This window comes from Mustela lutreola, chromosome 2, assembly GCF_030435805.1.
Source record: "Mustela lutreola isolate mMusLut2 chromosome 2, mMusLut2.pri, whole genome shotgun sequence".
NCBI lineage: Eukaryota > Metazoa > Chordata > Mammalia > Carnivora > Mustelidae > Mustela > Mustela lutreola.
This window is the reverse complement of record NC_081291.1, coordinates 140,929,169-140,944,216: the sequence shown is the minus strand read 5'-3', so window position 1 is coordinate 140,944,216 and position 15,048 is coordinate 140,929,169. Positions and strand designations below refer to the sequence as shown.

The 15,048-nt window shown below is 49.6% G+C and overlaps 1 protein-coding gene across 1 annotated transcript in view; it reads right to left on the bottom strand.

The window, feature by feature from the left end:
- RARRES1 (retinoic acid receptor responder 1) overlaps nucleotides 1-14,482 on the bottom strand; it is a 57,484-nt gene extending 43,002 nt beyond the window's left edge. Inside the window, exon 1 of the mRNA XM_059163665.1 lies at nucleotides 14,078-14,482. Coding sequence (XP_059019648.1) covers nucleotides 14,078-14,359 — 282 coding nt within the window. The 5' untranslated portion in view covers nucleotides 14,360-14,482. The remainder of the gene's footprint in view (nucleotides 1-14,077) is intronic.
- Nucleotides 14,483-15,048: the final 566 nt, after the last annotated feature.

Below are 15,048 nucleotides of genomic sequence, written 5' to 3'. Positions count from 1 at the left end.
CCAGATATCATCCATTCCTATTTTAGATCCTTAAATAATCCTGGAAAGCTAGAGAACGGAGGCATAGGATGCTCTGGCAATTATTTACATAAAGACTATTGAAACATGTGAATGTACAGATGTCACTGTGTTGGGGGTGGGGAAGCCCCCAGAGCAGAGCGCAGGGGCAATCTGCTTTGGACTCATTTTCAATTTTGAAAAAGTTCTGGGGGCACCTGGGTGGCTCATTGGCTTAAAGCCTCTGCCTTCGGCTCAGGTCATGATCCCAGGGTCCTGGGATAGAGCCCCCCATTGGGCTCTCTGCTCAGCAGGGAGCCTGCTTCCTCCTCTCTCTCTTCCTGCCTCTCTGCCTACTTGTGACTGTCAAATAAATAAATAATTTAAAAAAAATAAAAGAAAAAAAAAGAAAAAGTTCTGGTGTAAGTTGAAACACAGACTTCAATGTACAGAATTCACACACACAAGTCTGACTTCTTCCTCATTCCGTGTTTGCCACCTACCCTGCCAAACACAGCGTGAGGTATGGGATGCAGAGAAACAGAACATCCAGTCCAGCCTTACCAGAAACCCACTGCTACTGTGGCAACAGGCAAGTCACTGGAGACATAGCGTGCTCATGAGTGTGGTGGAAAGCTGTGCGTGTGCAGGGCGCTAAGCGTAGGGAGGCCTGAACTGGTTCTTTGAGGAGCAGGTACTGGCTGGCCAAGGGTGTGGGAATAGTAGGAAATGCCATTCCAGGGGAGGCAATGAAGCCAGAAAAAAGGCTGTATGGGGAGATGGGCACAAGGTCCTGGAAAGCCTTTTTTTTCCCCCCCAAATGAAGAGGACTTTGAACTTCATCCTGAACTCAGGGAGAAAGTTCCCAGCAAACATAACTACAGTACTTAGGGTGTTGTCAAGAATAAGATAGGGCATTAAAAGGGCTTAGACAGGGTCAGGGTAAAAGGTCAATATACTTCACTATTTTTATCATTAGGAAAATCTAGAGACCTGAGGGAGAGAAAGAACCATGCTGGAAATTAGAGTCTGGCCCAAGTTCCAGGCTAGGGAAGAATGGTAACATGGACTCAAGGTTGCTTTGTTTGGTTTACTGGCACCTGAAGCTCCCGGTGAGTGGTGGATGGGTCTGAGATCTGTATAGAAGTCACAGGATAAGGCGGTCCATGGCCCCTGTCTCCAAGACTTCTCTACTTTGGGGTCTTCGCTTCCCAAGTTAAAGGAACGTGAGGAATGGTGGGCTTGCTGCCCTTGACTCTCACACCACGGTGGGACCCACCACGAACTAGAACTCGGAGAAGGCAGCCCCTCCGCTTGCCAGCAGGTTCTAAACCTTGAAACGCTGATCGTGCCAGCCCTGGGCCCTCTTCACCTGCTACATGCGGGACCTTCGCTTACACCCACTTCCAGCTCCCCCACCCCCACCAAGTGGGCCTCTGATAGGAGGGTCAGGGACCATCAAACTTCGTTATCAGTAATGCATGGGGGGTGGTGATTATTTGTCATAGGAAAGGATTAACAAAAGTCTTCCTCATCCTTGATAAAACTGTGCATATTTTAAATGACCTACTTAAGATAGTATTTGAAAACAGTTTTTTGAAAACACACAGAGGAAAAAGGAGGTATCAGTACGTACTCTGTGTAGGGAAACAAACAGAACTCGATTAACAAAGGCTGTGAGCTGAGTCAGAATGGAGTCTGGCCTTCTGAAGAGTTATTTGCCTTGCTGATTTGATTTCCTTATTTTAATCAGGCACTCTTAAAAGCATCTACATTTGGTCCAAAATAAGATTTTTGTATTTTTGGTTGCACTTTATCAGTTACCAAGAGCAGAGCTTTTATCTCCCACAAGGGCCTCTTCCTCCTTCCTGGGGTGAGTCACAGCTCCTGGGGGGCCACTTTGCTGCTCCTCTGGAGATAAGCCTGGTAGCCAGTTTGGGCTCCATCGGGGACAGAGTGAGTGTCTCGTGCCCCCTGGCCGTTGCAGGGCTGTGTTTCCCTCTGGCTCTCTTTGATTACAACTGTTCTGCAGTAAAGAGGCCTCTGTTGGACACCCACCGCAGGAGCTCGGAGTGCAGTGCTAGGTGCTGGAACATGGGGCGACAATGCAGTGGTACCCTGGGCCCTCAGCGCAGTGCGGCGGTGCGGGGGTGTAGGAGGAGAAGGACTTCAAAGAGATCCCTTTGGAACTGACCATGTGATTATAGATGACTTAAGAGCTATGAAAGGATACCTGGAGGACTGATCTCGTCTCAGGATTGGGGAAGTGACCTCTAAATGGAACTGTGAAGATTAAGAGGGAATTGACTAGGGCAGAGGAAGCAGTCCAGGCCAGTCATCCCACAGGGAAGCAACGGTGGGGCGGAAGTTCCCCGAGGAGCTGCCGCTGGGGCCAGAGGGCAGGGAGCCAGGATGAGGAGGGGCCACCCCACAGGCTATGGTGAGGATTTTATCGGCAGAGAAATAGGAAGCCAGGAGAGACAGAAGAGATTTTAAAAGATCCTTGTACTGGAGTGTGGCGAGCTGGAGCCGGAGTAAGGAGGTGTCCAGAGTGAGCACGGGGCACAGAGACTGCAGGAGGAGAGCAGAGGGTCGTGGATGAACCAAGGTGGGGATGGTGGAAATGGAGAGAAGTACACGGTGGGCAGATAGGAGGGCCACAGTAGAAGGCAAACACTGAATGTGATTCAAGAGCAGAAATAACCACTAGAATGTAAGTTTTATATTAGGACATTAGTACACCAACCATCATTTAAACAATGCTTGTATTTAGAGAACAACAGCTACCCTAGTGGGTCTGTGCAGGGGACTGCTCTGAGCACCCCACATGTCCTAACTATGCTAACAGAGCTCTGAAGGCCAGTTCAAACTCATCAGTAATCAGAGAAATGCAAATTAAAGAAGCCTTGAGGTATCTCCGTAACATCATTGGCAACACATTAGAAAGTGGCTAGGGCTACCTGAGGGACGGGTTTGGGGGCTGACCGAGAGAAGTCTGATGTAGACTGGCTCAGGGACAGTCTGGCTGGACTGGTCACATCATGCTTACACATGCCCTGCAAGCTAGCTAACCCACCTCTGGTTCACAGCCCACAGGAACTGGGACACTGGTTCCTGGGGTCTCACAGCAGGAGGTTCCTCGAGGCACCATATGTGTAAGGGGGAGCTGGAGGCACTCTGGTGTCCATCCCCGGAGGGTGGGCAGTAAAATGGGGGTACCGGCCACAGAGTGCCATTTCGGGGCCACAGGGAGCAAACTAGCTGACATACAGCAATGTACATGGATCCGAAATTCTGAGAGTGAAAACAGAAACGTATATACAGCATAAAACCAGTTACAAAAAATTGTCTAAATAAAAATTTGCACACAAACCCAACAATATCTTTTGTAAGAATACAGACAAACAGATGAATACACATCTGACTTTTTTGATGGTGGCCCATGGAAGGTGGGGGAACGGGGAACGGGGATACAAGAACAAATTGCAGAAGGAGCCTCCGGGGACCAAAGACAAAAACGGCTCCTGAAATGAGGTGTGGTTCTCCCTCAGCTTTGGACCCAAGACGGAGAGCCCACGAACAGGCCTTTAAAAAAGATAGAAAGTCATTGAAAAATGCTAAGTCCGAAGTAGCTGAGCATGGATGTCCTCACCCCATTGAAAGGAGCCCAACTCTCCCCATCGGGTGATCCTCCCTCCACAGCTGGCTCTTGGCTTGCTACAGCTGCACGGGGCAAAGCTAATCCGTCCATTCATAGCTATTATAAAGAAAAAAAAGCTAAATAGGTATTTTTTTTTTTAAGAGTTTACTTCTGGGAAAGGTGACAACAGTTCCGGCTTCCCTGAGGGAAGGAGCGTTCCTGGAATATAGCTGGTCATGGTGCTTATGCCCTTCCTTCCCCCCACCATCCCCTCCCCCACTGCTAAACTGTCCAAGTGGGAGACAGATTTGGGAGTCTTATCTGTTTCTTCAAACACAGCAAGAGACACTACCTGCTGTTCTAATATTTTCCAGAATATTGGCCCTTTATATAAAGGGAAAGTCCACGAACAAAGCAAATGACTGTGTGAATGCATAACCTGAAGGGATGAATTAGCAGTTCTTTGCTACAGATTTCTTTTTAATTATGTATAAAAGAGGATTTATGGGCTGTAGCCTAGAAAAAACTGCTTTACAATCAGGGGCCACTAATGATGTGGATTATAATCTAATCTGTCTTGTTTTCCAGGTTTCTTGGTTTTGCCCTCACTGGCTACGAGGAAAGACAGCCCCCTCCCATGTGCACTTTTCACATGCTGAGCCTCACAACGTGCTCTTAGGGGAAGGAGCAGCACTTAGATTTTGGGCTTCCCTTGCAGTAGGGAGGCAAACAGACTGCTTTTAAAGTCCTGTTTGAGGGGCGCCTGGGTGGCTCAGTGGGTTAAAGCCTCTGCCTTCGGCTCAGGTCATGATCTCAGGGTCCTGGGATCGAGTCCCACATCGGGCTCTCTGCTCAGCAGGGAGCCAGCTTTCCCCTCTCTCTCTGCCTGCCTCTCTGCCTACTTGTGATCTCTCTCTCTCTGTGCAAAATTAAAAAAAAAAAAAAAGATCTTAAAGTCCCGTTTGAGAAAGTGTTCAAAGGAAAGTGTTCGAAGGAGGACTGGACTCGGTAGACTACATTTTGGGGGAGAGGGTAAGAGACATGCTCCTCAAATCCTTAGCCAATCGGTCTCGAGCACTGACTGCATGCTTGTACGTAGGGCATCCTGCTAGCCATGGGGAAAGAAAAAATGATAAAGGCAGGATGCATATAACAGGCTCTCACTACATGCTCCTTGGGGTTCCACACCGCCTGTGTTTTCGCAGATCCCAAGAGCCATTTTGGGTAGATACAGTCATTGCTCCATTTTAAGGATGAAGAAATGGAGTCAACCACCCACAGTCAAGAGCTAGTAAGCAATAACGCCCAGCTTCTGACCGCTGCTCTACCCCCACACAGCACAGAAGCTGAACCGGGCCAGCAACCTCTAAGAGAGGGTGGAAAGAAAGCTCTTGAATGTGTGCCTGAGGGGCTAGAGGAAAGGGAGGGAGACAGATGGTGCTTACAACCATGGTTCCTACAGGCAAGACCACCGGAACCTTCTGGAAGGACAGGGATGGGCATGTGTGTCAGTTTCCTAGGGCAGCCATAACAAAGTACCACAAATTGGCTGCCTCCACAGAAATGGATACTCTCACAGCTTTGAAGGCTACAGCTCAAAATCAAAGTGTTGTCAGGGCTGTGCCCCCTCTGGGGTCTGGGCAGAATCCCTCCTTGCCTCTCCCTGGTTCCTGGTGGCAGCCAGAAGTCCTTGACTTCTCCTCAGCTCGCAGCTGCAGCATTTCAGTCTCGGCTATGTATTTATATATTTATTTATTTATAGGATTTTATTTATTTGGCAGAGAGAGAGAGATCACTTAGCAGGCAGAAAAACAGAAAAGCAGGCTCCCTACTGAGCAGAAAGACCGATGCGGGGCTCGATCCCAGAAAGCGGAGATCCTGACCTGAGCCAAAGGCAGAGGCCTAACCCACTGAGCCACCCAGGCACCCCTCGGCTCTGTCTCTAAACAGCATCTTTCTCTCATGTGGTCTTCCTCTAAGGACATCCGTCCTTGGATTCGGGGCCCTAATGCAGCACAGCCTCTTCTTAATCTGATTATATCCACAGAGGCTGTATTTCCAGGGAAGGTCAGATGCACAGGTGCATGGGTTAGGACTTCAGTGCATCTTCTCTGAGGACACAACAACCCCCAACCAGTGCGTAAGTGAAGATGATCTGAGCTTTTGTAAGGAGCCCAGGATGTGCTATTTCAGGTAAGGTATATAGGGGAATAGGAGCCTGAGCAGGTGAGGAAATCTCTGGGGAGGTCTGGGACTGCGAGAAGTCGAGAGAAAGGGCGAGGAGCCTGGCACAAGGGAGGGAGTGTGAGCCCCGGCATGGAGGTGAGCAGCCAGGCTGGGAAGTCGGCAAGTTAACGGACGGATATACTTGGAGTGAAGGTTAAGATGGTGGATTGGGGCCAGATTAGAGAAGGCCTCTTACAGAGACTTTATTCTAGAGTGGTGACTCTCCAACTTAAGCGGCAACAGTATCTCCTGGAGAGCCAGCTAAAACCCAGTGTGATGGGGTGCCCCTCCGGAGTGTGGGGTCAGCACCAGGGGAGGGCCCAGGAGATCAGCATTTTAAGGCGTGCCAGGTGGCTCTGCTGCCGCTGGTCTGGGGACCACCATTTGAGACCTTCTCTCGAGGTGCTGAGTGGAACCGTTGAAGTTCTGAGGGAGGGGCAGAGGTGACAAGTAGCTCCAGTGACAGTGACAGTCACCAGCATACAGATGACCGAGAGACGGAGGACACAACAATTCTGAGGGCCCAAGGCTTTCTTGAGGACAAAATGGAGGAATGTAGCTCAAAGTCTGCTTGACATGGTGTCCCTAGCCATTAGGTCATGGGGCCTCAGAAGGTTAAGGTACCCTCTGCTTCAGGGAGCCCAACCAGTAAACTCCATGACAGCACAGGACAGGCTCTTGCACAAGCTGGGGCACCTGAAGGCAGCACTCTGGACCGAAACTGTTCAAATACAGAAAATGCTGACGAAAATTCACTCCTTGCTTCCTATTTCATGGGGAACTACTTTGCCAGGTAGACATTTTATATATCCACCAAGAAGTTAAAACGGGGGCGCATGGGTGCTCAGTCAGTTGAGCAATCAATTCTTGATTTTACCTCATATCGTGATCTCAGGGTCATGGAATCAAGCCCCGCGTCGGGCTCTAGGCTCAGTGGGGAGTCTGCTTGAGGATTCTCTCACTCTGTCTCTCTCTCTCTCCCTCCGCCCCTGCTCACGTACACTCTAAAATAAATGAATAAAATCTTCTAAAAATTAAATGTAAATTTAAAAAAGAAGTTAAAACTCTGCAAAGTCATGGCTTACTTTTAGTACAAACCCGTTTACTATAAAACATAAAGGTTTGTTTTCATGTCAACGGATCAAAAATTCTTCTCCCAGCAAATGTCTGGACTATACTTACATTAGATACAATACAGTGTTTGTTTAAAGTCAAGTCACAGAAATATCGGTGTGAATATTGGAAATAAACCTGAGGACCTTAATGAGGGATAGAGAATAGATGTTTATTTCATTTTAGAAACCTAACATCCCTTTTACACTCACTCAAAAACCTGGAGCCGATGAAAGAGCAGAAATGGCGTCCCCAAGAAGGCTTGCTGTCGGCTGCCACAGGGAGACCATGGAAATGCTGTGACTTTGAGAGTTTCCAAAGACACGATTTTGCCAAAAGCTAATCTACAGAAAGAAAACCCTGTGCTCAGGGGGAAACACGGTCCTTGTTTTTCCTGTCTTCGTGGATGGTTGCTCAGCACAGTCCCTTCATCTTGCCTGAGAACTCGTGGTGACAACTTCCAGCTTCATGCTTTCAGGTTGAGGGGGTGGGTGGCGGGGACAACTCCCGCGGGCATCGAGTTCCAGGGTGATTCTCATCTCCCTTCCCACACACACTGGGCCCCGCTGGCCTGACAGACTCAGCTTTTAAATGTCCCCTCCAGCCTTCACATTTAGTAAGAAAACATAAATGTCCTGCCATTTCAGTAAAAGCAAACTTTTTCATTCTGGAAGGTTGACTTTATGAGTCAGGCTCAGTGGCAGAGAAGTAAATGAATCATTTGTGGATGAAAATTGCTGTGCTGTTCTTATGTTCTGGACAGAGCTCCAGTGTGTTCCATTATACCTGGGAATTATCATACCGCATTTTCTTCTCTTGGGCAATGCCAGATAAAGTAAACAGTCTACTGAACGAAAGTTCGTGACCTTCTCAGGCTCCATCCCATGCGGTCCAAAGAGACCTTTGCACGTGGACACTCTGCTTTATTAGGTTAAGTACCAGTAGACAGAAAGACACAAAGTGTATAGCCAACTCTGATTCCAAGTTCTTGACCGTTGGAAAGAAACTAAGACGGAAATGGCCAGAGGCCGTGTTATCCTCCGCTTCCCCTCTAGCTCAGGGTGGGGCTCACTGGACAAGACTGGTTATGAGAGGGTAACTAGGTAAGTAACCTAGTTACTAGGTAAGTAACCTAGCTGAGTCTCTCTCATCCCTCTAGAAGGGCTGGGCCAGGCCCAGCTTGGGTTCCAGATGCCCCATGGCCCCAGCACCCTTCCAGCTACCTTTATTTTCACTGAACAAACATTAATATTTAGTATTTCTTCCTCACAGGGCCCGATGTCAGAGGAATGGAGGAACAAGGAGGTCTGAGGTCTTCTGCAGGATAGAAACAGACATGGTCCTGTTGAGGAGCGAGCACAAGGCAGTCCCCAATCAGGTACCAAGACACGTGTTGAGGACAGACGTGTCTGGAGGCAAGGACATTACCAAGGTGGTGGAGATGGGCCAGACAAGAAGCGTGAGTGAGAGGTGCTATTTCGTGGGTCTAGTCACGTGTCGGGCATTGTGGGGAGTACTTGCATGAGCCCAGAGCCAGCCCAGAAACTGGGTGAGGTAGGCTGAGTAACAGCCCTCAGCGATGCCCACGTCCTAATCCCTGAGATCTATAAATATGTTACTTAATATGGCAAAGGGAACTTCACCAACGTGAGGACTGAGGGGCCTCAAACTTGGCAGAGAGCCTGGATTATCCCAGTGGCCTTAACCAATGTGTTTACAAGAGTCCTTTTAAGGAGGATACAGTAGTGTTGCATCCAGATGTTGTGCTCTTGGCTTTGAACATGGAAGATGGAAACCAAAGCAGAAACCTGAAGAAGGCGAGAAACAGATTCCCCCCCTAGAGCCTCTGGAAGAAAGGCAGCCCTTTTAACACCCTGATTTAGACTCCTTTGGACTACTGACTTCTGGAATTGTAAGAGAATAAACCTCTGGGGTCTTTTAATCTATAAAGTTTGTGGCAACTTGTTGTGTACAGCAGTGGAACTAATAACAGATGGTAGCGATTCTTACTGTTGTGCTCCGAGCAGGAAGGTCTTTGGGGACCACCGTGGTTTTATGTCCATCCCACACACAGCTATGGTACAAGACCCCCTTTGACAACTTGACTTTACTGGGTAGAGACGTGCTGACCAACCTCAAGATGTAACCTCAGGTGGAGACTTGCTACGGCTACCATCCCCAGCCACTCCTGTGGGACCAGCTCTGAAAAACCTCTCCGACGGGGGCACCATCTCAAAGGCAAATAAGTGCCAAGGCTGCATATGTGAGGAGAAATCTCTCGAGTGACTCATTGTCCAGAGACAGAGATCAAAGGGCAGGTTGGACTGGGAGCTATTGTGTGCATTGAACATCCAGCCTCACTGATTCCATGCCAGGGCTGAGTATTAATAGTCCATCTCTAACAGAACCACCTAGGCTGTTCCAGGAAGAGTGTGCAACTAAGCCAGAGTCCTGGCGGTTAGATTCATGACCCTCCTCCACCAGTGAGCTTTAGTCAGGGGCCACTGCTCATAATCTGTGATCACACACACCCCTGGCTAGGACACCACATGTGGCAAGACAAGTGGAAAAGTGTTGTGGGCTGGTTTAAAAAAAAAAAAAAAAGTTTGTGGTTCAAAACAATTTATTACAAGGAGGTCAGAAGCATTCCTACTTCCTAGCTCATCTGGGTGCAGCTGGCTTGGGTGAGTGGTGTTAAGTGCCAAGGAGGCCAAGGCCTAAGCTTATCGTCAGGGACAGGTGGAAATTTCCCATCCCGTGCTAGGCCCAGACTCTGCAGTTAGGGTTTTGTGGACCAGACGGGTGCGGGGGTGGAAGGCTGGGCACAGACCTTGGGTGCACCTGTGCCTTTTCAGCACGAGCAATGCCTGGGAGGCAAGGAGAGAGTGTGTCTGTTTTGGGCTCTAGGGTTAGGTTCCATCCCCAGGGTTATAGGAGGGCACACAGAGAGATACCATGTTCATCTTGCAAATCCCACCCCTGTTCTGTGATGATTATAAAAGCAGCTAGGAGGCTTCCTTGAGTGAAAGTAAACATTGGACAGTGATAGAGGAAGAAGGTTTTCCTTAGCAGAGTAAGTGCTTTCCTAAAAGCCTGTGGCTCAGTGGACAGGCTCTGTTCAGCTGTCAGACACATGGGTGGGTGCCCGCAGTAGCCCAGCCTGTCTGCCCCGACGGTGGCCTGAGGCCTGCCATTGTTCTGCTCCCAAACCCGCTCCTGCCAGGGGTACCTACTCCCTAATTGCATGCAAACTGTCACATAAACTGTGAAGACTGGGAGCAAAAAATAAAATAAAATAAATATAATGTCCACAAAATCCAAGTTAAATTTGTAGAAGAATCTGATTAAGTCTCTAAAACTCTTGCTATTGAATTGGGTGTGGATGAGTCAAGGCTGAGCAGGAAGATAAAAGGGTAAAAGTAGAGGATTGTACTTTGTATTCTTTGCAAGTACTCCCTGCACTGTAAGTAAACCAAAAGAGGAATGAGATGATCCATAAAGGCTGAGTTTACTCTAGAAAAACTGCAAGGGGTGACAATGAAATGGCCTTGGCCCTATACCCCAAATAGGTGATACATTTACATTTATTGCTTTTAATTTAAATTGAAGCATTGTGAGGTATGGGCATAACCTCCCTTCCCCAGACACAGAAGCCAAGGAGTGAAGCGGACATTCACCTGAAGCGACCAATCCCCAAACAGCAGCGGATTGCTGAGTGGGCTGCTTTCCTCATGAAGTACGTGCACACACGGATCTCTAAATGCCAAGGTAAGGGCTGGCCTCTCATCTCCTAGGGGCAGTGGTCTCAGGACTTGCTAAGACCCATCTCAGTGTAAGGAGCAGCCTCTTAAGGGAGGAAGGAGCTAGTCTAGGAGACCCTGGATATCAGCGTCACCCAGCACCTCTCACCACCCCGCACTGTGGGTCATGAGGCTGTGCCACATGCTATGTGGGGGGCAAAGCCAGAAGAAAGATGGCACCAGATAGGAAAGTGAGGGAACACAAACTGTGGTCTGCAATCTCTCCCTATAATTTAGTAAACAGAACAGAACAAAACAAAGCAAAACACTTGGCTCTTTCTGCAGCTCTATCACTGATTTCTTTTCAAAACTTAGCTACGTTGACCACCACAGCTATTACTGGATTTCACCACAAGAGGGCGATAGGGTTTCTAAAACGAGAGATTCTTGCACACCAAGAAATCAAATCCCTCAGGGCTGGAAGAGGTCTTAAATATCACTATCACTTGGTTCGCCGGTTTTCAAAATCTTTTTGGCTAAAACCCACAGCAAGAACTGCATTCTTCATAGCGAACTAGTTCATAAATATATATTTGAAATGCATTTTACGTACAATTTACTCTTACATTTGCAAAGCATTCTAATAGTTTGTATTCCAACAAATTTTGTTAAAAATAAACGAACAAACCACAAAGCGTCTGCAACCTACCAGCTTGATTTCCTAACCCACTAGTGGGCCATTACTTTGAAAACCCCTGACTTGGCTTCAGCCTCTCACCTTACAAAGGGTTGCACAGACCCTTAGGGTGAAGAGGGCTCCCTAGGGGCTCTACTTTTCACACACACACACCCAGGCCCCTGTTCGCCCTAGGGGCAGTCCTGGATGAGTGACAAACATTGTGTAGCAACTGATCACTCACTCTGGAAATGCACCAATTTAATAAAGAATGCAGACCCATTTGGGGGATGTACCATTTTTCACTTCTTGTCAATCTATGACTGTTCTTGGAGGTAGAGCAGAAATTCCTTAAGCCACTACATTGCAAGGTTCACACAGGTGATATCTGTGCTCCTCACTCAGGTGGCCAAGAGAATTCTTCAAAACTGAATGAATCTCAAAGAGGCTTTCCCATCAACCCCACCCCAATCTGAACTGGGGCCATAATATCCAGCCCAGTGCCAGGCACATAGTAAGTGCTCAAGAAATAACTCATGGATAAATGGATCACCCCTCAGACAGTATAATGGTAACTCACATTTTTATATTTTACAATTGGTACTTCCATCCTCTTACGGAATTCTTAAAAACACCTAGGTGTTTGGCAGAACATGGATTATTTCCGCCTTGATCATCCCTGAAGGTGGGTCCTCATTTAGTGGTGATGTTTGAAGATGGTAGAGGAATGGAGAAAAAAAGTTCACTGAATACCTGCAGAAAAACTGAAACCCCTTCACTCTTAAGAGATTCTTGACCCTGAAAGTCAGTGAGCTCTCTTTCCTGGCTCCTTGATTTAAAAACATTTATAACCATTTTCAGAAGAAATGTAAAGGTAAACCAAATGACAAAAGAAGTTATCTTTTCTTAGAGTCAATGCCCTGAATTCTTCTACGTATTAATTACCACTCTCCTCCCCATCCCTGCCCACCCATGCATATCTGCCTCTAATTTATTGACTTATTGCCCCACCCCTTTTTTGTATATGTGCTGCCGAAGAGAGCACCCCCGACCCCTTTTTTGGTCAAAGGAGAATTACTTTAGAGTTCAGGAACACTATACTATTTTTTTTTTTTAAAGATTTTATTTATTTGACAGATAGAGATCACAAGCAGGCAGAGCAGCGGACAGAGAGAGAGAAAGAAGCAGGCTCCCCGTGGAGCAGAGAGCCCGATGTGGGGCTCGATCCCAGGACTCTGGGATCATGAGCTGAGCCGAAGGCAGAGGCTTAACCCACTGAGCCACCCAGGCGCCCCTGGAACACTATACTATTACAGATGAAAAACACTGACTGAGCTCCTTGTGGAAGAGACGGAGAATTTTTACTGAATGCACTTGGGTTTCGAGAGAGTTTAGTTATCTCGTGAAAGACACCAAGTACTTAATTTTCTTTCAAGGGGATGACTAAACACATAAAAAAAAAAAGCAAAGTATTATTATTTAGTTTTTTATGGCCTTGAAAGGAAGAAAAGAATTCCCAGTACTTGAAAACTGACTTTTCTGTAGGGAATAATGAGGGAGCAAATCTTCATGCACCCTCTCTTTGGGCTCTAGGAGGCAATTACTCTCCTACTTTGATAGAAAGTTCTCAAGCTCTGTTTCTTCACTTCTCTGATGAACTAGTAACACTGAACTTCTTTTCTCCATGAGAAAGCAAGGATTGTTAAAACAGGGGAGAAGAGTAGGATGCCTTTTTCTAAGAAAAAATTTTATTTCATCCATCAATAAATTTAACCACCTGAGGTACAGGATTAAGTCTTTGAGCAAGAGACACTGCTTCCAAAAGGCCTTCCCCACCCCTGTATCTGACACCAAGTCTAGAACAAAAATCCTACTGCCTCTATTTAAAACTCTATGTATTTACACACACTCAATTCTAGATTTTATGAGACCGAGTCTGCAGGCTTTGTGGGGTATTTGGGGATTACTGGAAAGAGCGTCGCTACTTTGGGGACAGACTGAGTGGAGTTCTGTAACTCTGCAAACTTCTGTTTGATGAAGAAAGCAAAGTAGCTCCACAGACACAAAGAAGTAAGGGTCCAACAGCCAGTGCCTGGAAATCAAATCAGGAGCAGCCAAATTCTCACTCATTCCATTCACATGGAAAGCAGCTCTGGTTCACTCCCATTAAACCAGAAGCCAGCATTAGGAAGGTTCCTGCCCGCCCCCTGCCAACGCACCAATTCCAACCACACCACTCGGAAGCCCTAGCAGCGTCGCCTGCTGTTAAGAGACAGTGCGTCCCCGGTCTGCAGGGGAACTGGCACCGATTTTAAAAATCCCGTCCAGGATCTCTGCTGGAGCCAGGTGGGTCTCGCAGTGACCACCCCTTTGGCAAGCACCTCTGGATACTCCCAGACAAGATCAAGCCTCGCCGTTGGGGCCCGCTCCTCAGTTGCCCCACGCACCTCTTTCCCAGCAATGGGAGCTGCCCTGTGAAAAATCTACGGCCTCAGAAACGGCGAACGAGCCAGCCGGCTCCCTGTGGACTCTGCGCAACCAGGGGCCGCCGCACGGCCTGACCACTCCGGAGCCGCCGAGGCCCTCGTCCCATCTCCCCCAGCGTCGTACTCCGCGGGGCGGACGGGCGCGCGCGCACAGGTGTCCTGCCCACGCGCTGAGCCGCCGTGTCACCCGGGCACTCACCGTGGCGCGGCCCTCCAGCACGGCGGCCAGCACTCGCAGGGCGCTGGGCGAGCCCGCACGGAAGTTGAAGAAGTGCAGCGCCGCGCGCGCCGCCTGCTGCAGGAGTCCGCTCGGGAACTCCGCGTCCTGGAGCCCGGGGGAGTCCTCCGGTCCCTCGGCCCCCGCGGGTGCCGCCGCTACCCCTTGCAGGGCGAGCAGCAGCAGCAGCGGCGCGAGCAGCAGGACGGCGGGGCGCGGGCCCCAGGGCCCAGACGCGGGCGGCGGTTGCCGGCGGGGCGGCATGGACGCGGACTGCAGGTGCGGCGTTCGACCGAGCGGGTTCCCGGCGGGCTGTGCCGGCGCTCGAGGAAATAAGGCCGCGACGGGCTCCTCCCCTCCGCCCCCGGGGCGGCCCGCTGCCCGGAGCCTGGGTCCTCGCTCGGCCGCGCCCTCTCAGCGCTTCCTCCGACCCCGGGGCCCCTCCGCCCCGCCCCACTCTGCCTGGGCCCCAGCTGCGCGGGCTCGAAGACCCGACGCGGCGGCGCCTTTGCGGCGCGGGGCCGGAGCGTCTGGCCCAGGCTGCGCTGGCAGAGGGACCGGGGTCGGGAGCGGGGGAGGGCAGCGGAGACTCTCCTGCGAGGGAGCGCAGCTTGCCCGCCACCACCCTGCGCCGCGCCCCCAGCGCAGTCTGGGACCCGGCTGCTCTCTGCCGTTGCTTCGATTTCGAAATCCTTTGGGTTTCAGAGCGAACCTGCTTCGGTTCTCCAAGGCTTGGAACTTCGGTTTCCCAGACTATGAAATTGGGGACCGCGGATAAGGGGGCAGGACGCAGCCAACATTGATCGAGGGGGGGGGGTCCCCTGTGGCACAATGAAGTTGGGAGTGGGACAGGTCGTTGGATTGCTGAGTCTGGAGAGGAGGTTGTAGTGGTCAGCAAGGCCCTTCACCCCTTGATCATTGCGGGGGAGGTTGGTTCAGGTGTAGGCTCGGGA